Below are 21,623 nucleotides of genomic sequence, written 5' to 3' on the forward strand. Positions count from 1 at the left end.
GCATCACGTATGAAGTTACAAATATTCCTTGTAGAATTAACATCTGCTGGATTAAGAATTTCATAAGATACCCAGATAGCATGACTCCGTTGGGCCAACGTTGGTTTTTGGTTGTATGGTTGGTGGAGTGTTGGCGTTGGGGAACAGATATAGGCCCAACGTTGGTCCAACGTTCATTTACGTTGGCATGAAAGCTAAACCAACGGTGTTGGACATGTGATATTGGCCCAACGTTGGTCCAACGTTCATTTACGTTGGCATGAAAGCTAAACCAACGGTGTTGGGCATGTGATGTTGGCCCAATATTGGCCCATTGTAGTTACATGTTGACAAGAAACATAGCGATTTGGTGTTGGACATTAAGATGTTGGCCCAACATAGGTCCAACCGAGTAAATGTTGACATGGATTAAGACCATTGTGTGTTAAATATGAAAAGTTGGCCCAATGTAGGTCTAACTGAGTACACGTTAGTGGCAAAACATTGCCACTTATTGTTAGTTATTCAATGTTGGCCCAACGTTGGCCCAGCTTAATAAATGTTGACAATATAATGATGCATTGCTCTGTGTTGGGCGTGCTTGACTGAACTGGAGTTGGTCAAATAGTAGGAATACTGGGATTACTAGTATATGTACAGGTAGCCTGTAATGTTTGAGATGAAATGCTGGTCCAACGTTGGCCCAATGTTGCGAAAAGTATTCATCAATTTAGATTTATCTATTGTAAATCGATGGTAATGTAATAAGCAACTCATTATAAACATGTGATCTATATTATATATTGAATGGAAATTATGAGACAATCCTTTTAAGTCTGTGAAATACATATAGTAATTTTATATCTTGGTAGATTCTATATTTAGCATAATTGAATCAAATTTAAAGTGCTGTGTTTTGCAAGTTTTGGGCTCCAAAATAAATAGGTCACTGGTGAAATTCACTGGCTCGGCAGGTGACTCATAGGTCTCCAAGGAAACCGTCATCTTTAAATCAGATTTTTTTAACCACGAACTTTAGCAGTTCAAAGCGTATGTGTCTGTTTAATCCTTTCAATGTAAGTATAGCTTTTGTTTTTGTTATTGAAATAATTAATAATGTGAAATACACAACATTGTAATGGCCTGCATGTAGGCTTTCAAATTATTGGTACCAGGTAGCTGATTAAACAATTGTAATTGATGACGACCTTAACTTTTTATAGGAATTGGCGGGCTTGAACAGAGCAGATATGTCCGGATCTGTAAGTGAACGCAAGAATGTTAACCAGTGAAATGTAAGTAACTATTTTGTATTTGTTTTTAATAATTACTAATGTGAAATTCAATTTTAAGGATTGCTTTAAAAATATGTGTGATGATGATGAACATTTGAAAATACTATTTTAATTGATGACAATCTTAACGTTTGCAGGAATTGCCGGGATGGAAAAACCCTCTTCACTCTGAGACTATTGATGTGGCATTTCTGTATATGGAAGGGACTGATTTATATGTGTGGGAAACATGGATTCTAAGAACAGATAAACAACAGAAAAAGTGATAAGTGATGCAAATATGACCTTTCAAAACTCTACAGTTAGAACTTGAAGACTCTTATATCAAAGTGATATTTAGTAGTGGACATAGTGATGAGGAGTGTACTTGAGAAACATTGAACTTTCTACCTCTTCCTTCTTTTAGTTACATTCCATGGAATACTTTAATGAAAGTGAAAGTGGCAAAGAATATATTGTGATACATTTTAGGAGGAAAAAAGTATTTGACCAAACATGGTGAAATTAATTGTGTCGTATAATCTGGGAAATAAAAATTACAGAATTTAATTAATTTTGTAAGACATTTGTATTGAGGAATAATTGTGTCATTGATATTTCAAGAATCAGCTGCTTTGTATCAACGTTGAACCAACGTAATAACTATATTTTGAACTGAGGTCCAATGTAGGGCCAACGTTACAAAATATTTGGTTAGCATCGGTACGTTGGAATAGCGTTGTACCAACGTTGGCATTTCAACAAAAACGTTGTACCAACGTTGGACCAACGTCGGACCAACGTCATGATTATATTTTGAACTGAGGTCCAACGTTGGGCCAACGTTAAAAAAATATTGCGTTGGCGTTGGTATGTTCGAATAACGTTGTACCAACGTTGACAAATGAACAAACAGTATTGTACCAACATTGGCCCAACATGTTGGGCCAACGGCGCGCCAATGAGCAGTAAGACATTGGGCCAACGTAAAACTGCCAACATTGGCCCAACATAACCGACATTGTTGGGCCAACGTTGGGCCAATGTCCTCATGCTATCTGGGTAAACAGGTTTTATTAAAAAGTGTACAAAATTCACTTCTTAGTTGTTTATATAGAGGACATACAAATAAAAAATGATGTTCATCTTCAACCACATTTTTACAATTAATACAAAATCTTTCATCTCTTGGTATAATTGGGTTACAATATCTGCCAACCTCTATCTGTAATTTGTGAGCACTTATTCTCAATCGAGTCAAAAAAGAACGAAGATTCTTGGAAATGGAAAAATTTAAGTATGGTTGAATTTCAAGTTTGTTTAGATTCCCTTGACTTATTAACTGGCTGTAGAATGATAATTTGCCATTACCCTTTTCTCTGATATTTATTATATCCTTAAAAACTATGTTCTCAAAATATTTTTTCAAATTATTTTCAAAATCATTTATTGATAATGTATTAGCATTTGAACCAATAACTTCAACAAGTATAGTTTGTATACAGTTATGCCAACATGTTTTCCCACTTCCTGCAAGTTTTTCATCCTCTAAATATGCATGTTGTAAAAGTAAGTTTGAATTTTCTTGATCTGCAACAAGTTTTTTAAATCTATAATAATATCTAAATAATAATTTATAAACTCTGAAAATAATGGGAAGTGCACCAAACTCTACTCTAACTGCTAAATTAGAAGCTTTATTATGGACCCCTAAAATGTCTTTCAAGATGAAATTTTGAATATATACTCTTATCACTTGCATCATGCATGTAATTGTTAAATCAATGCATTTCGTAAACCTAACGAATAACGTTCGTGATCTGTAAGTAAGTTTGGATAAAATTTGTTTCTGAATGAATGTAAACATTACATGTTAGGCTAAAGGCATCACTACATTTTAGAACTTGAATTTGTTTTCGTTTTGTTACGTACTGATATGAAAGTGAAAGTAGAAACCTTGTATGTCGTTATGTATATATGTTGAGATCGTTATCAAATCCGGATTCCTTCTTAATGACAAATGTTTGTTATTATGGCCTATAGATGCATTCGGCAACTTGAGTTCAGTGTCACAGTGCTGTTTTTTTTTTCAGTCCAAAGAGCCCGAAGCTGATAAGACTGGCGATTGATCCTGAAGCTGATTTGACAGACGATTGCATCATCACAATATTGAAGGTAAAAATAAATACTTGAAATAAAAAATCAAAGTATCTGTAATGTCTCTTTATGACAAAATATTTCTTGATAATTTCTTTTTGTTCTTTTATAATTCTACATTGTTTGCATGGCTTCATAAAAAAAATTCAACTCAACTCAATACTCTAGAAATTTTATTCTACATTATAATTTAAATCCAGTGCACTTAAAATATGCAAAGTATGAATAGATTTTGCTGGCTGTAAAGGCTATGAAACTATAAAGTATACAATAAATTTGTGGGGAAAGGGGGGATAAATTGGATTTTTGAATTTCCACTAAAAATTTATAACAGTGACATCCAACTTTAAAGGTATGAATACATGTGCATGTGTGTTGAAAGAACATCAGCTAGCTAATCCATTGAATATTTACATCTATGTGTTCATTTACTGACAATTATTTTTTCCCCCCAACACTAGTGAATGGTGTGCGTGCCTATAGTTTCGGGTTAAATGTTAGATATATTGAAGACTATAGAGAACCTACAAACTTGTACTCTCTCATTTTGATAGTTTAAGTTTTAATTAAATGTATTCTTAGAAAATATCTACTGTGTGAGACTGTGAGTATTTGTCTTACAGGTTCAATATACAGTCAGCCTCTCATAAGATAAAGAACAAATCCCAAGATCCAAGGCTTGCTTCAAAGTTAAGGTAACTACACACTGTTAAATAAACTTTGTTATAGTCTTCCCAAAAGTTTGGGATATCTTGGAATCACAATGTCTGTTTTTCTGCCTGTCTACTTGTCTGTAGTATTTTTTGTCCAAAAATAATATACATGTATCTGTATCAGAATCTTCTTAATTTTTTGACAATCTGAATTAATATATACTGTTTGAACATTCCAAATTTAATTGTCAAAATAACAAAAAAAATGCTTTTTATGATTTTACTATGCAGCATATATTTCAATAGTGTAATTGTGTAGCAAATTACATCATAGGATTCCTCAAAACACCTAGTATAACATATTTAACATTAGTTTTATCTTGTATCATATCTGTGTCAGTGAATTGGGCATACATTTGTTTGCTGATTATACCTAAGTAACTTTTATAACTCATAGAATTTAAGAATTATTTTATTTTTACTTTTGAAATTTTTGTAGAGAGCATTCAGTGCCGCAAAGAAATTGTTCAGGAAAAGGAGAAGTGGTGGATATTCATTTTTGGTACGGTACAGTTCAAAGAGATTTTCAAAATGGTCATGGAAGATCAAAGGGAGGACAACTGAAAAAACTGAAAGATTCAGAAGGAAAAAGAGCAAAGAAATATATGGTATAATTATGAAATGGGGAGGATGTACACAATCTTATCTGAATTTGACCTGTAAAGATTTCCCATATTGTATGCTGGAATAATCAATAACTTGATTTTCATAAATTTACAATAGAGAATACATGACAAATGTTATTGCTGATATTTCAATGCTGCTTTGGACACTTTCCTGTCATATGGTATTTTTATACATTACCTAATTATGTTATTCATTTGTACATGTACATTATACATGTTTAACTACTAAATCATTTTGCTGAAATCTTATAATTTGTACTCATGTTAGAATATGTTTAATACATGTATATCGACAAATGCTAATGACTTGTTAGTATATTTTCTTGTTTAGAATGTACACTGTGAAAAATAAGTTATTTCTCTTGATGAAAATAATTTTATCAAAAAAGTTGTGTAAGCATTTTAAGATATTTTAAAATATTTAACCAATGAAGATAGATCATTGTAATGTAATGAATTTTCATCTAAAGCAGAAATATCTGATTTTTAAATGTGAACAAGAATGTGAAAAATATTGAAAAAGAACACACAAGTGTTTCATATGATTTACATATGATGTACTTTTCATATGATTCTCATATGTAAATGGCTTGAAACACACATAAGTGTTTCATATGATTTACATATGATGCCATTTTCATATGATTCTCATATGTAAATGGCTTCAAACACACTTAAATCATTCATACGAAAATCATATGTAGTTATTTTCATATGATTCACATATGTGGATCATATGTAAATCATATGATTTGCTTCATATGATTCACATATGATGCCCTTTTTCTATGATTCTCATATGAAACCAATCATATGAGAATCATATGATACTCATATAAGAATCATATGTGGCTAAGTTGCCTGTGTATTGAACTATTTAAAAAATAATAATGGTTTTGCGTGAATAAGACAATGAACTATGCATGTGTTTTAGTGTACATGTCAATGTTCAATACCTTTCAGAAAATTTTTAGAATAGAATTTTAGCTCTTTTTTATCATGCCGTGATCATATCATGTGTTTTTGTTTATGAATAAAGCATCGTTTCAGTTTTAACGAAATTTTCCATTTACAAAAACTTTTATCTCTGAAGCGTTTGTAAAACTATTTTATGAGTGTTACCTGTCCACTCGTCGCTGCACAAATTAGATAAATCCAAAAATAAATGTATTTTTTGCTAAATATACGTCACAAATCACGGGGTCTGTCCTTGTTTTCTGTATTTTTTCTTCATCTCATTTTGCAATTTCAGACTTTAAACATTCACTGATCACCTTTTTTTAAATTTTAAAATCAATCTCAATCTTTTAATAATTAACCTCTCAACTTCTATGATCATGTTTTTAAGCATGGAATTGCATATTTCTGCCCCCTACATGCAAAATAAATTATATACCGGTAACATGCAACATTTTTATATAAATGTTAACATTCCGAATAATTATGTTGACATGCTAGTTACCCCTCTTATTGGAAAACATAGTTTAAAGATTGGTTGATTTATTTGATAACGTCATGATCTGACATCATACATGCAAGACACAAGATAATTATGTTGTCATGAGACTTATTTGTGTCAACATGCAAGATAATGATGTAGACATGCAAGGTATTTTATCACCATAAGATAATTATGTAGACACCCCATTAAGACTTATTTTTGTCAAAATGCAAAATATTTATGCTAACATGCGAGTGAATTATGTCACCATGCAAGATATGCAATTTATTATCTTGCATGTTTACATAATAAATTTTTATGTTAAAATATAGCTTGCATGTCGACATAAATAAGTCGTTTTGTGACCCAAATAAGAAGCATGTTAACATACATGTAGGTATAGTGTATGTTGACATAAACAAGTCGTGTGTCTATTGTATACATGGAAATTTTTGCCCCCTTTTATTTTTTGCCCTTTTGCCCTCGTTGAGAGTGAGCGAATTTAAAACGGAGCGAATTCAAAGTAAGGAAGGATATGGAAATAACGGACAGTTTTCAATCTCAACGTCAATTAAACAACTAGTGCTAATTGTAACGGGAACCGTTACAGATGTTCCCCAAACGCTCCCCAACTCTGTTTCGGTGCCTATATTCCCTGTAAGCTTCATTAAATAGGACAAACTCTGTGCATTTTTGACTTTAACAACGTTTTTTCCAGAAGGATACCAATTATATTCAATTTTTAGCATTGCACCCAAGCGCATGTGAATGCATGTGCGTTATGACCATATCATCTTGTCTATCAAGAGTAGTTTTATAAATACTCGTTTCAAATGCACGCACGTGCGTGCACGTGCATGATGATCATACCTTCTGGTAGGATTCCCTTACATCTATCCATGTTCTAAATCCCATCCTGTTTGGTTGAAAAACAAGGGAGCTATAGCCATTTAAAGTTTCAGCCAATCAGATTGCAGCACACGTGCATGCACGTAATTTCATAATTTTTTTTAAATATCATAACGTAGGATATCATAATGCATGACTATATGTTAAATTTCAAAGAATTTCGTCAAAAAACAAAGGAGAAATAGCAATTTAAAGTTTCAGCCAATCAAATTGCAGCACACGTGCATGCGCGTGATTTCATGATTTTTTTTCTATATCATTTTGTAGGATATCCCAATGCATGACTATATTTTAAATTTCAAAGAATTTCGTCAAAAAACAAAGGAGATATAGCCATTTAAAGTTTCAGCCAATCAGCTTGCAGCACACACTCATGCGCATGCTTTCATGAAAATTCTTATATATCATGCGGTAGATCATTATAATGTAGGACTATGTTCAAAATTTCAAAGGATTATGACAAGAAACAAGAAAGTTATTGATACTTTAGTTTCAGCCAATCAGAGCAAAGCGCACGTGCATGCGCGTGAAATCTTGCTATTTTGACCATGCTTTCTTGTCTATACTACTAATGTATCCTTACATTATGAGTTTCAAAAAATTTCATCAAAAGATAGAAAAGTTACGGCAATATCCATTATATTGGTAATTTCACCTAATGCACGTGAGCGCTCTTGCAAGCACGTGCGCGCAAAATGACCTTTGTTTGGCAACTCTACATAACATGCCTACTAACCCTAAAAAGGTTTCACCTAAGTCGGATGTGTAGTTTACAAGATCACTCGTGGACAAAATTTTCCCAGGAAGAAGAAAAATAATAATAATAATAATAAGAAACAGAGTAAAAACAATATGTTCCCCAACTTCGTTTGGGGAACATAATAAACAAAATAAGAGCAGAGCAAACACAGACCTCCGAACTATCAGAAGTGGGATCAGGTGCCTTGGAGGAGTGAGCATCTTCTGCTGACCGGTCACACCCGCCGTGTGCTCCTTGTCATAATCGGGAAATAATGGAAAAAACTTTCATCAATTCAGTGTTTAAATAATGGACTAACAAATAGTATGAAAAACGTCAGTCAGCATTTGACTCAATGATAAATTGTATTTGCTGACAATGTCAATGTATCGACCATAGAATTTACGAAATGATGACTTTAAACGAGACCGTTGATATTCTTGTTTCATCAACTTGCCTGTCAATAATTTACATGTACCTCGTTTAGGAAATTGTTCATACGTAGAGCATGCTCTTGCGTATCGAATCAACTGAGATATATATACTCCGTATGCAGGTGATGAAGGTACATTGCTGCATAAGTAAGGGAAGTGGACAATAGAAAAGTTAAAGTCATCCCATTTATCATATTGCTTGGTTGTTAGACTACATGTACCATAAGTATCTTTTTCAAGTATATAACCAAGCATGAAGCAGAAGTGTCGGACTCTGTGGTATCTTTTATCTCAAGCTCACCAGGATATATCGTGTCGACGTAGGAATGGAAATTATCATTATTAATTGACAATACGTCGTCGATATATCTAAATGTCGAGTTGAAGGCCACAGCAAGTGTTTTCTTCTTTTCACGCATAAGGTTTTGCATAAATTCTGCTTTATATATGAATATAAAAATAAGTCTGCTAATAACGGAGCGCAATTTGTACCCATGGGAATTCCAATAGATTGTTGGAATACCTTATCTCCAAAAACCACATAGATATTTTCAATCAGAAACTCAAGCATATTTTTGATGTCAACTTCAGAGTACTTATGTGTGCAATCAGAATCTGTTTTAACAAAATAATTTTTCAAATGACCAATGACGAGGTAAGTAAATTTACAAGTTCCATTTTTGTTGAAGAAGCAGCTGTCAATGATATCAAAAAGCCTGGATTTTAATTTGTCGTGGGGAATTCTTGTGTATAAAGTTGAAAAGTCGTAAGTTTTTAAGCTGTTGATTTTTGTAAAGTCTTGTAATTTCAAATTGTCTAAAAGCTCTTTAGAATTTTTAAGTATCTACATCTGATTTACATCACTTCTTGAATATATAGTTGTACAGTACTCTTGAAGTTTTTCCTTCACTACTGTCAATATTTTAGTGAGAAGTAACGAAAGAGGCTTGGTTGAACATTTACTGGAACCTGCAATGTATCTTTGTTTGTAAGGATTCTTATGAAGTTTCGGAATCCAATATATATTAGGTAGTTCAAATTCATTTTGGCTCTGTGGAATATTAAAAGTATTCAAAACTGATAGGTGATTTTGAAGAATTTCTTCCTTAGAAAGAGAAGAATGGGTATAAGTAGGATTACCACTTGTAGAATTAAATCCAAGATCTTCTAGAATGCAATTTATATAATGAGCCTTACAAACGAAGACAATGTTGTTACCTGCTTTGTCGACAGGAACCAATACGTACTGATCGTATAATCTATCTATTTCTTTTTTCACTTCAGCTTTATTGAACACAAAAGGATAGATGGTTTTCATTTTGCCTCTCAATCTATTAATACGTGACTTTAACATGGATTTGATACATTTAATCCATTCTGACTAGGTTTCAATGTCTTCTTTTTCATATCTGGCCCATCGTCTGGCGTAATTTTCAACAGAATCCATTTCGACGCCAGTTGAAGGATGGGGTTCCCTATATTTAGGACTTTTCTAAATAAGTGATCTAAGGTCCTCATTACGAACTATTTTTACGACACATGTAATAACGTGTCCAGCAGGACTAGTTTAGTTATAGGGCGAAGAAGAACATGAACACGAAGGGGGATTATTTTACAGATAGTCGATATCCAGGCCATGTAAAGTGTTTTTGATATTGAAAAATTTGGAAGCAATGGTTGATGTATATTTGTAAGAAACACAAGGTGTAGTCTTTAACTTGAAATATGGAGGAATACAAGACTGGACCCTTTTGTGATTGAGAATATTACTTATATTAACCGCGTCAATTCCTTTATTGGCATATTAAAGTTTAAGGAAAATACGGATTGTTTTAGCTGCATTTTCTTCCGTGAAACGTGCGGGTTTAAAAAGCCTATGATATGCAATATCCATAATCACAGAACCGAGCCTATATTCAGGTGACGAGAAATCTAAAATTGGATGTTCCTTTTTCCTTTTCAAGAAGGTTATTTAAAAGTTTCAAAGGGACAGAGTAAAGGTTTGTTCGAATATGATGAAGACCTAACTGTTGATTTACATAAGGTAGTAATGAATCAAAAGAGACGTCGTGTATTGCAGGTTTATTGTACGAACGATGTCCATGACTACGCTTATGTCTTTGAGTATTGTTAAAAAGTCCCATCACATTTATTTTATTACACTGCAGGCTTGAAAGATTTCCAACACTATCAACATTGTCATAACAAGCATAGGGAAAGGCTGTCCCTAGTTTCCTAATCCAAACTTCTTCATGTTGTCTAAGGAAAGGTGTACGCAACGACGGACTATTTGTGTGGTGATAAATCGTTTCCAGAATTCTAACTTTCATTGCTTAAATTGAATGATCAGGTGAATTTAAATGTTTTTATAAAAGCTGCTGACCACCATGATTGATTTGAAATCGATGACCTGGTATTCTTTTGTTAAGCGAACCCTTGGTTTCACCGACATAAATAAGTCCACACAGATTACATTCTATTCCATAGACAACATTAGAAGATTTGCAGTTCAGATTTTCCCCAGTTTTGGTATAGAAGCTCTGTCCAGTAAGATTACTGGTGAAAGAAGTGCCAGATATCAAAATGTCACAGGTTTTACAGTTTCGCACAGAACATTTTGAAACCGAAGACATTGGATCGGAAAAGGATCAGAATCATCCAATATATCTGTGATAGAAACTTTACACTCTTTCAATTTGGTATATGATGTTTTGGTTTTATACCAAAACTGGAAATCTGAAGATTGTACATGTGACATATGTTTAATATCCATGAGGATTATCCGATGGGCACCAAATGAACTCCTTGAGTCTGTGTCCCTTATAGACTCAAAGGAGTGACGCCTTTTTATACTGGGTGATGCGCCTGTCAGTATCATTTTGTTATTCTGTGTACTCATGCATGAATAAGTACCGAATGACAAGTATCCTCGGGGACAAATTGTCCACTAGCAGAGATACATGTTCGGTGGTTAAAAGAAGGATATGGAAATAACGAACAGTATTCAATTTCAACGTCCATTAAACAATTTACAAAAAAAAGAGCAGAGCAAACAAGGACCTCCGAAACATCAGAGGTGGGATCAGGTGCCAGTATTATAACTTAAACGAAAATTTCTCTGGGCGAATTTAAAACGGAGCAAACTTGCTTCGAAATATGACAGTGCGAAAGTAATACGGGGCGAAAAATAACGCTGCATACAGTATATAAATTATGTTGCAATTTAACATATATTAGCTGCATGTCTAAATGCATGTTCATGTAATTATCTTACATGTTAATTTAGCTATTTCGAAGGTTATCATAAATAAGTTGCATGTGAACATAATTCTGCTGAATCTTACACGTATGATATCAGATAATGGTCTTAGTAAATATCTTTACCCATACAAAAATTTTATTCTCTGATATGTCACCATAGTACGGATTTAATTTCCAAGAGTCAACATTTATTCTAAACGCTTAATTCATTTCACATGTCTTAAACAATACAAGCTATTGCCATTTCGTAGGATACAAAAAGATCAACAGTGGGTTTATAGTAAATAGTTTGCAAATTCTATGGTCAATATAATGCTTTGTCAGCAAAGACAATCAATAAGATATTGTAAGACCATTACTTTACTTCTAGATTTTAAAAATTTCGTTTGTCCAGTCATGACAAGAAGTAAAAGGCGGTTGTGACGAAAAAGTGGATATGAGCGCTCCAACGGATGCATACCGCTATGGCACCTAATCCCATACACTTCTACTTATTTAGACGTCTTATTTGCATAATATTTCATACATATATAAGATTCACAGTAATTTTCATTAGTAAAAAGCTATTATGTGTTAAATGTATATTCCACATAAAAAGAATGACTATGATTATTAATTCAGTTATCTACTATTGAATTTGAATATTTTTAGTATGTTTATGAAATTGTTAAGTGTGTCGAAGTTGAAAATTAAAAACAAACGTGCCATGCATGTAAGTAAACAAACGTATAAATTTCAAAATTCAAGAAACGGTAAATTTACAACAAATATACAACAACATGATGTATGATTTTTTTATTTTATAAGACTTTAGAATTGACCCAGTCAAATTGTTGTCTTATTTGAGGTTATCAATATTGCATTTCATGTGCTTGTCATTATGTCCTGATTGCTTTTTTAAATAAGAAACTCTATTTTTAAAGTTTTACATTTACCTGCGACAAGACCCTTATTACGGTACTCAAATAACACTTCATTGATGTACTTTAAAAAAAACATAACATACGTTCAAGGCTCTAGATAATTAAATATAGTTTAAGGAGGCTCATTACACCACTTTTTGATGACGTATTACACAAAAAATAAACCGACATTGATTCTACTGTTTTCTCGGGGACGATTTTTATAGGAACCTTTTTAATATGACCCTGACCTTTAAAACGCTTTAAAAATAGATGAAACACATGTGGCGCTATACACTAGCATTTCTGCTGGCCGACAGGGGGAGCTAAATAACGATAACCCTAAGTTTTGAAATTGTTGATAGTGTTCCTGAATAGACAAACAAAACATCAGGTAGTGAGTTCTACTTGGAATACTTCCCTGGCGCATGACATTGCCTGAACAAGGTAATTATAATTTTTGTAGATTCAAAGAAAGCTATTCTTACTCTTTTTTTATTCGTTACAACTTGAAATGTTAACAAAAATCATTCTAAACGGACGTGTTATGAATTTGTCAACTAGAAAAAAAAAATTATTTACAAAGGTATTTCTGCCTAACCAATGCCAAACCATCAATTAAAAAGTGAAAAATACGTTTAGATATTTTTATGCAAAATTACAGTTTGAACAGTGGCAGCACTTTTTGGTGACCATTTTTTCAGTATATTTAAGTGGTGGTGTTTAGTCGTTTTATTACCTCCCTGTTGTTTATAGTTTTGTTATACGTACGTCATATATATTTTCATGGTATGCATATACTATGTAGTTTCATTAAGTAAAATTATGACAACATTTGCTTATGAATGATACTAAAACAGTGAATATGTTGAATTTAAATGCATCCCACTTTTTCATGTTCTGTGTTATGGTGCCAGGCGCGGATCCAGGATTTGAAGTTAGGGGGGCGCCAAAAGTAGGCAAGGGGTCTGGGGGCCGCCTTGAGGCCCCCAGTGGGTCCAGGGCAAAGCCCTGGTGGGGGCCCAGGGGGCAAAGCCCCCGGAAGCTCCTGGATTCTAGCGATTTTGTAGGGTAAAAATGAGGTCTACCGAGTATACATATTAACATTTTGTAGACGAAACTGTGATTTGTGTTAACTTTGACAATTTTAGGGGGGGGGGGGGCGCGCGCCGGGTGCGCCCCCCCTTAAATCCGCCACTGGGTGCACTATAACAAGGAAACGGGTTATAGATAGGAGTTATCCTTCCTAACTCACAATTCATCTTTTCCTTAAGGCACACATCGCTGTACAGGGACGTAGCAACCGGGGGGGGGGGGAGGCCGGCCTCCCACTTTTTGACCAACATTACCCTTCTATAGGAAATGTTCACTGAAAGGCATGTTGCCCTCCCCCCACCCCCACTTTTTACCACAGTACAGTGTTATCAAGGAATTGAACGGAAAAAATTGGAAGTGTAATTAATTTGGTTTTGAGAAAGATGACCACCCCTCTCCCCCCCCCCCCCCCACCCCAAGATATAGAATTTTCGACTTTGGGCGACATTTTTGTTTGTTTTTATTTTTTTATTTTTTTTGGCTTGTCAACTTTTTCAGGTAAGTAAAAAAAAATTTCTGGTTGGCCCCCCACTTTCAAAAACGATGCTACGTTCCTGCTGTATGAGGTAGGCTCTACCTATCACTTGATTTTATGAAATCTAGAATGTGTTTATGCAAATTCCATTTTGAATATACCATTATATGAAGATAGAATAAAGAAAAATGAAATTTGACTTAATAATGTTGTATTTTAATTTTTAGGAAGAATTGCTATATAAACAGTGAAAACAAAGTAAAGGATTCATTATGCATAATCCAAGAAGGGTTGCTTTTGAGCAGAAACAAAAGAAAACAACTGTCAAATCTTCGACATACAAGTAATGTGCCATTTTATAGCAAAGCATTGAGCTCTATCAATCACTGACATATTTGTTTGAAGGAAATTTGAGTTAAAATCTACAACCTTGTTGAAAGGAGTTGTGTGATCCTAGCGTGCAGAAAGCCCAATAGCTTCAGATATATAAAAATCATATTCAAATTGTGAATTTAGTATTTAGAATAAAGTTTTCATCATTAATTTTTATGAAATCATGAGAAACAAAAAGTTTTGAGGAAAATTTTTTCGTTAAAATCTATTCTTTTATAAAAAAAAAAATGTGGTATCCATTAGGTTCGAACCTTGGCAAAAAATATCCTGAGTTGCATTCTCTTTTGAGACCAGCACGCTAACCAATACGCTACACAAGTGCTGATAAAATGTGGCATTCAAATCATGTTTGTAATATGACCATTGACTTAAGGGACTTCAAGTATATCTCGAAAAGATACGAAAGTTATGTCATAATATTATATTTTTAAAGTATAGTGAGTCTTTGCTCCATCATTTTGGAAACCAAAATATGTATGTTTTTATACAAACTTTGAGAATTACCTTTCCAAAAAATGTAGAAAAGACCAACTCATAACGAATAGTGTTATAGTGTGAAAAAATGACTCGTTTTGTCCTCTTTCGTGCGTGTATATTATTTCATAGGCAAATAACTTCAATCTTCACGATATTTGTGCAAGTTGTAGATATTTTACATAAAGTATACTTTAATGTTAAATGAAATGTTAAGGAAAATTTTAATATTATTAAGATTTAGTTTTTCACCTTCATGTTTGTCGCATTATTGGCTTATTAAAATTATAAAAAAAAAGTTTCAAAGTTCTCCAAAAAATATTTATGATATCAATACCTCCATTTGGATACATGTATTTGATATTTGTTTTATAAGTGATGCTGTAATGATATCTAAAATAAACTGTGGGATGTAATGAGCCCCCTTAATCATTAAAAATGTTCTTGATTAATACAATACCGTATTACTGTTCATTAGTTCATGTAATTTTAAAGTTTAATATTTTCACCATATCTTTTTTGTAGAAATATTTCTGTAATTTTCCATTATTTATTGTAAACGCCTAAAAATACTGAGATGATATTGGAATGCACATGTACATCTTTGATCTGGTACAAATTGTTCAGATTTGTCGTTCCTCTTTGAAAAGTTTTGATAAGTTCTGACCTAGTCGATAAAACAGGTAGCAACTATTCCTTCACCATGCGCACGGCACTTCGAAGTGAAAGTTGCAGGTCCTTCGGATGAGACCTTAAAACCCAAGGCCCAGTGTCAGCAGCAAGGGTTAACACGATAAAGATCCCTCACTGCTCAATGGCCCTGAGTGCCGAGTAAATGTAAAAATTTGAAGCCCCTCACCGGCATACGGTGACGTCTCCATATGAGTGAAAAATTCTCGACAGGGACGTTAAACAATATACTATCAATGAATCAATACTTCAGTTTTATCTTATTTTTCGCACTTGAAGGATCTTGATTAGACATAGACCAATTTGTGTTTTCATTTTCCTCGATGCATTAATACTGTTTGATTTTGCAACGTATATTTGTGAAGATAAGACTTCAATTTTTAAGAATGTGGTATGCAATTGCCTATGTTTTGTAAATGGTTTATAAAAATTAGTAAAGTCCACGTGCATCAGTTAAGTCTGCATCCCTACTAGTATTCCAATCTGCCTCATAAATTATTCTTTCTGTGAAGAGTCTTGTTCTCACTAATTCTGTTTAATCACGTTCAAAATATCTATGGAATTTTGTTTTATGGACAAGAAGTTTCATAATAAAGGATAGAAGAGATGATACATATAAATATACATACATGACGTAAATTTTCAGTAAATTCTTGAGAAAACATCGCCTATTGTTATTCAAGAACCATGTTAATATAACGAATCGGGTGATGAATATAATTTTCTTTCTTGAGGGAAATACGAATGGAATTCATTCTTCGTAGAAATCAAACTATTTCATTTTCATTTCCTTAGTATGAAAAAAAAAAACAATCATGGTTTAAGAATGTTTCAAATAGGTTTTCAAACAAAATACTCGTTTTTGATTTAAATAATCACATGTACATACATGTAAATCTGACAGCACTAAACTTTACATTTAAATGCCGCTATATGTTATATGTTGATACATGTTAAACTTTCACAAATTATACAGTATATTTATTTCTAAAGCAGATATTGAATTGTTCAAGGTAGGTAGGAATCGCAAAATCAAAATTGCCTTCGTCGAACTTAACAACATCCCCTTTCGAGACAAAGCCGTGTCTAAATCATTTTTATTTTAAAAAGAATAGTTCATGCTAATGATTTTGCTTAATTATAGATCAATTCTTTATTCATTACCTCGTTTGAATTTAAAGCTATGATCTCGGTAGTAAAGTGATTAGTTTCACTTACTATATGCACTTATGATGGTATTTAGATACAGTTGACACTTCTTGATGGAAGTTTGTTTCGAAAAAAAGGTAACATAAAGCGGTATGCTATCGATTTTCAATCCATTATGTATGCATTTGGATGTACGTGTAAAATACATGGAAATCAATAGCAGACATCCATATCCTTGTAGATATCGTTTCATTATAAAATGCATCTTCCGTTGAAATGACAAGGTTCCGAAGAAGGACTTATCATTTACAATGTCACCGATTGAAATGGGGAAAATGACTTACTGTATAGCTATAATGGAATAAAATTTGATCATATATCCCTGTAAAGTGTTTGCTTTCGAATTTGTTAACTTAAATTCAAGTTTTGTCTGCAATTTATATGGTGCACAGAAGATTCAAAAAATGTTGATGCTATATAAGAAATCCCTTCCAGAGTGCATTGATTAAGTTTCATAATAGATAAAAAAAACTTCTTTTTGTATAAAAATGGAATTTGCGACCGTGCCATTTGTGAATTACACAAAGCTATACTTTCGGAAATTATAAATAGGACTGAAGTCGGTTTCTCTTTCAGCTATGAAAAAAGTGCACTGAAGCAAAATAGAAAGAGCTATATTAAGAGTTCATGACATAACGACGTTAAGGGGACAAAGAGGATGAATTGATGATGGTGCGAACTGGGCAAAAGTTGTATTTTTATTGGATTGATATGTTATTGTATGCCATGTTTGAGAATTTTCATTCATATTGAGATGTCACCATAAACCGATGAAATGCTCCAAATATATAAAGTTAATCAGCACTCAGGAACATTGAGCAGGAGGATTTTTTTAATCGTGCCAACGCCTATTGTTACACAGGACCTCGTTTTAACGTCTCATCAAAAGGACCCGAAACTTTCACTACAGAATGACGAGCACTTGGCGAAGGAAAAAATTGCTACCTATTTTGCATCGACTTAAGGCATCTGTCCCCGTGATTAAAACACATGACCTTCCCATCACAAAGCAAGCTTTCTACCGACTGAGCTTCTGACGGCTAATTTTTATTAGAAAATGTATTTAGAAAATTTTTATTGGAAAAATTATTTAGAAAATAAATAATGTACACTAATAATAAACAAAAATAATTTTGCGACAATATTTAATTAATCTTGCAAATCTCAAGATTTCATTGAAATATGTTGTTTTAAACAGTTGGATGTTAAGATTGTGATAACAGACTTTCTGTTAAAAATCATAATTATTCTGACTTTCATTTAATATTGAGAAAAGTAAAAAAGAAACAAAAAACAAACACGATATAGGTTAAGTGTTCCTTAATAAAACACAATTTAGTACAATTAACATAATACATCAGTGTAAATAGAGTATATAAGAATGCATGTATGTGCATATATTTGATAAATGGAGCTCAACAAATTATTAGCTGCCTTTTCTTCTTCACGTCAATATTAATAACATGTTTCAGACAAACGGTTTATGAACCAGATATTGTTTTTTTTTGTATCTTTTAAACAAGCTGCTGGTGCTTTGATTATTGTTCTCCCGTAAACAAAAATAATTTATGTTACTTCCTTCAATGGTGTGCTTTCAATGTCCGTATTCGTGTTTTCGTTAGTGATGGATCCTAAAACATATGAATTACAAATTTCAAAAAAAATTGACATGTATATGTTTGAAAGAGAATGGAATTCACATTAAATTCCAACAGATATCAAATGATATGCCTGGTAATTTTTGATGGAGAGTCTTCATTAAATCTTACGTTTTTGTCTTGCCTGAAATCTGCAACTGTTTGAAATAAAACCTGAAAATTTACAAGACAATGTAATTATTTATACTCAATACCTCTCGTGCATTTTTTTTAATTAAATAGATTAATTTAAAGGAGCAACTGAAAAATCAGCACATACCTTTCAGAAAATGTTCTTTACTTAAACAGTGTACCAAACATATAAGAATTAAAACTGTAACAGCGACAATACCAAAGCTGATGGGAATGCTGCAAAATTTTAAATCTAAGCTTAATGTGTTTCATATTTGAAAACAATGTCTTATAATAAGTATTTTTTTTTATTTTCTGTTTAAATATAATGTAGCATGTGTCCTCTGCATAAACAGAAAAAAACAGTAGTAATTACACAATCTTGGTATCCATATCCATGTTTGCTTCCTGGACATTTGACTGTCGTTTCTTTTTCGGTGATGTCATTGGTTTTATACTTTCTGCCTTCATAGTACTCTCCACAGCGGATGGCATAGTAATATCTAAACGTCTGCTTCTGTTACGTGCTTTGTAAACTAAATCGTAGCACTCAGAATCTACATGTATTAGAGAGACAAGTTTAAAAGAAAATTGATTTATTTGTTTTAATAATATAGTATTGAAAAATCCAATACTGGTATTCTTTATGATGAAGGATTTACATGTAAGTAGTGTTAAAATATCTTTATATGCTTTATATATAAGGAAAGAATTTGATACATGTGCTAAAATAGCTGTTTTCTTTTCGTAAGTACATTTCTTTGTCCAGGGCCACCATTAATGCGATGAATTTGCAAAGAACAAGTTCGTACTATATAATTTCCAAGAACATGTAATACTTACAATTATAGCTCATGTTAGATAAATAAACTTCTGGACATGTTTCGCATGTTGCGTTATTGTTGCTCTGTATTCTTGAACCACCAAAATTGTACTCAGCACACACATTTCCTAGTAATATTCAAGGAATAATAAAGTTGTTGCATAAACAATAAATAAATTTTTACAGAAATTATAAATCGACAAAATCAAGTGAATTCATCATTGATTATTACCAAGAATATTTCGAATCGGTGCACACACTTCTATCGTTTCGTTGATCCAAGCATTAATAACACAGTGGTATTCAAATGAAGAACAAGTGTTAGAAAACGTTACGTTATGGCAGCCCTTCCTTAGTGCTGCCTCTTCCCATTCTTCGGCTGATTTTGGGCAAGTTTCTACACGCACTGCAGTTTTATTTGAGTCTCTACATTCTTTGTCATTAATAACATATCTTATTTCATTTATATACATGCATTGAGTAATACATTTTACATGTCATGATACTTTAATGCAACTAGATGAAAAATACAACCGTTTTTTCTTTAGCTAGAGACAAAAATTATATCTTACAAATGGATATTGTATAAACATTGTATATTAACTTTCCATATAAAGCAGTGTAAATGCAATCACCATCGCTGTACATAATTTGCATTGCATATCCATCCTTTGAAATGTGAAGAAGAATCCCTGAACAAAATGAAATAGTAATCACATTGCACTTCCAGTGAAGAACTAGGAAAAGGAATGATATATAATGACCTAATAATAAATTATATTCTAAATTGAGTTTATCCTTCTTCCACTAAAATTTGTGGTTAGATTGCTTGTATTTGACTTTCATATCATTATATTTTAAATTATATAAAACAAAAGTAATTGGTACCCACAAAGTGTGTCCTACATAGCGTGTCTCTTAGGGTATTTCCATTATTTCAACATTTAAAAATGGCAAAAATGGAATAAAAAAACAGTCGGTGAAAATTTTATAACATAAAAAATAAACATCTTTTGAAATGAAACAGAAAAAATACATTCTTGGCAGCTTTAATACCTTTTAAAAACAGGAATTCCTCATGAAAAAATTATCCCATCACCTAATGAACAACAAAGTTGATATGCACAAAATAATATTTGTACTACCGTATTTTTATTGATCAAATTGTAAAATGCAGGAAAAATTATATAAATAAGTGAAAAAAGAATATAATTCTAAAAATATCAATAGGTGGACCATTTACAATTGACATACTTTAAAATAGAAACCATACATTCACTGGCAGCTTTAAACGACCTTTATCAGGATGATTCATCGTTGATATCAAGATTGATATACACATGTGCATTTCTTTATTGGTTTATGAAATATAACTCGAAATAGCAATTACTTATATTTTCGAGGTCAAAGTGATATAAGGAAAAAAAAATATAAACTGTAGTAAGTGATCTAAATCTGAAAAACCTTATAATTAAATAACAAAAAATGTCAGTTGAATTGCTTAAAGATAAGCTGTATTTGAAAATATCGTTATTTTCAAAATTCAAAAATTAAAAAATGTTTTTAAAGAAACAAAAAAGAGATCTTTGACGTTTTAAATGACAGTAGCATTTCCTGTTTTGGTTAATAATACGTAAAATATAAACAGTTTTCCCAGGTGGGGCGCACAGAGAGAGATTTGGGTTTTTTTTTTGGAATGATTAAATCGATGCCCCTATATCGCAGAAAATGTTAACTGACAAAAAAATTAAATAAATTAGTCGTTTATTGAAATTACAGTTTAGAATTGCAGCATGGTAACGATAAGAAAATGTTAAGGCAGATCAAGATAAAAAAAATCAATAAAACAAACAAACAGAAAAATTATGTCATTTTGTTGTAGGTGATCTGCTAGGGTTAAAAAAATGATCAAAATCGGAATAAATGTATGATCATTTTTATCACATTTTTCAAATCATTGTTTAAATGATTTTTTTTTTACTTTTTCACTCTTGTTTTTCGATACACTTTGATATTATTTCTAAAAGAAAAAAAATAGCGAGTTCTAGTACACAGATGAGTAAATCCAAAGCAACAAACCGAAAGGACATTTTTATTCCTCCGGTTGCTTTTCCTTCATATTCATAGTTTTTGCATGGTTATTGATAAGCTTCGATTTGTGTCTTAAAACGATAATCATCAAAAACACACGGTGATTAACATCAAAAACGCAGGTTTTATAATTTCCTTTTCTATGCACAAAAATATACGAAAGGTGTGT

General features: G+C 32.4%; 1 protein-coding gene and 2 long non-coding RNA genes across 3 annotated transcripts; 2 read left to right on the forward strand and 1 right to left on the reverse strand.

The window, feature by feature from the left end:
* The first annotated feature begins 1,040 nt into the window (after positions 1–1,040).
* On the forward strand, positions 1,041–1,899 carry LOC134253909 (uncharacterized). The gene is made up of 3 exons (XR_009989205.1): positions 1,041–1,055; positions 1,203–1,274; positions 1,412–1,899. It is a non-coding gene; the product is annotated as an uncharacterized LOC134253909 (long non-coding RNA).
* Positions 1,900–3,269: 1,370 nt separating this feature from the next.
* Positions 3,270–4,716, forward strand: LOC134253913 (uncharacterized). The gene is made up of 3 exons (XR_009989206.1): positions 3,270–3,428; positions 4,034–4,105; positions 4,563–4,716. It is a non-coding gene; the product is annotated as an uncharacterized LOC134253913 (long non-coding RNA).
* A 13,228-nt stretch (positions 4,717–17,944) lies between these two features.
* Positions 17,945–19,810, reverse strand: LOC134253910 (uncharacterized). Its single transcript, XM_062736485.1, has 6 exons — positions 19,596–19,810; positions 19,384–19,491; positions 18,917–19,097; positions 18,689–18,777; positions 18,541–18,582; positions 17,945–18,402 (listed from the first exon to the last, which is right to left on the reverse strand). The coding sequence occupies exons 2-6, from the start codon at positions 19,394–19,396 to the stop codon at positions 18,338–18,340; spliced, it is 390 nt and encodes a 129-aa protein (XP_062592469.1). The 5' UTR covers positions 19,397–19,491; positions 19,596–19,810; the 3' UTR covers positions 17,945–18,337.
* Between the last annotated feature and the right edge of the window lie 1,813 nt (positions 19,811–21,623).

Source organism: Saccostrea cucullata, unplaced genomic scaffold, assembly GCF_032062105.1.
Source record: "Saccostrea cucullata isolate Sc308-1 unplaced genomic scaffold, CSIRO_AGI_Scuc_v1 ctg4114, whole genome shotgun sequence".
NCBI classification, from domain to species: Eukaryota; Metazoa; Mollusca; class Bivalvia; order Ostreida; family Ostreidae; genus Saccostrea; species Saccostrea cuccullata.

Excerpts from the sequence above, each read along its gene's own strand:
- LOC134253910 (XM_062736485.1), bottom strand. Across the intron at positions 18,583-18,688 it reads TAAAGAACATTTTCTGAAAG|GTTTTATTTCAAACAGTTGC; the intron begins GTATGTGCTGAT and ends GTAAATTTTCAG. Across the intron at positions 18,403-18,540 it reads ATTTCAGGCAAGACAAAAAC|GATCCATCACTAACGAAAAC; the intron begins GTAAGATTTAAT and ends CATATGTTTTAG.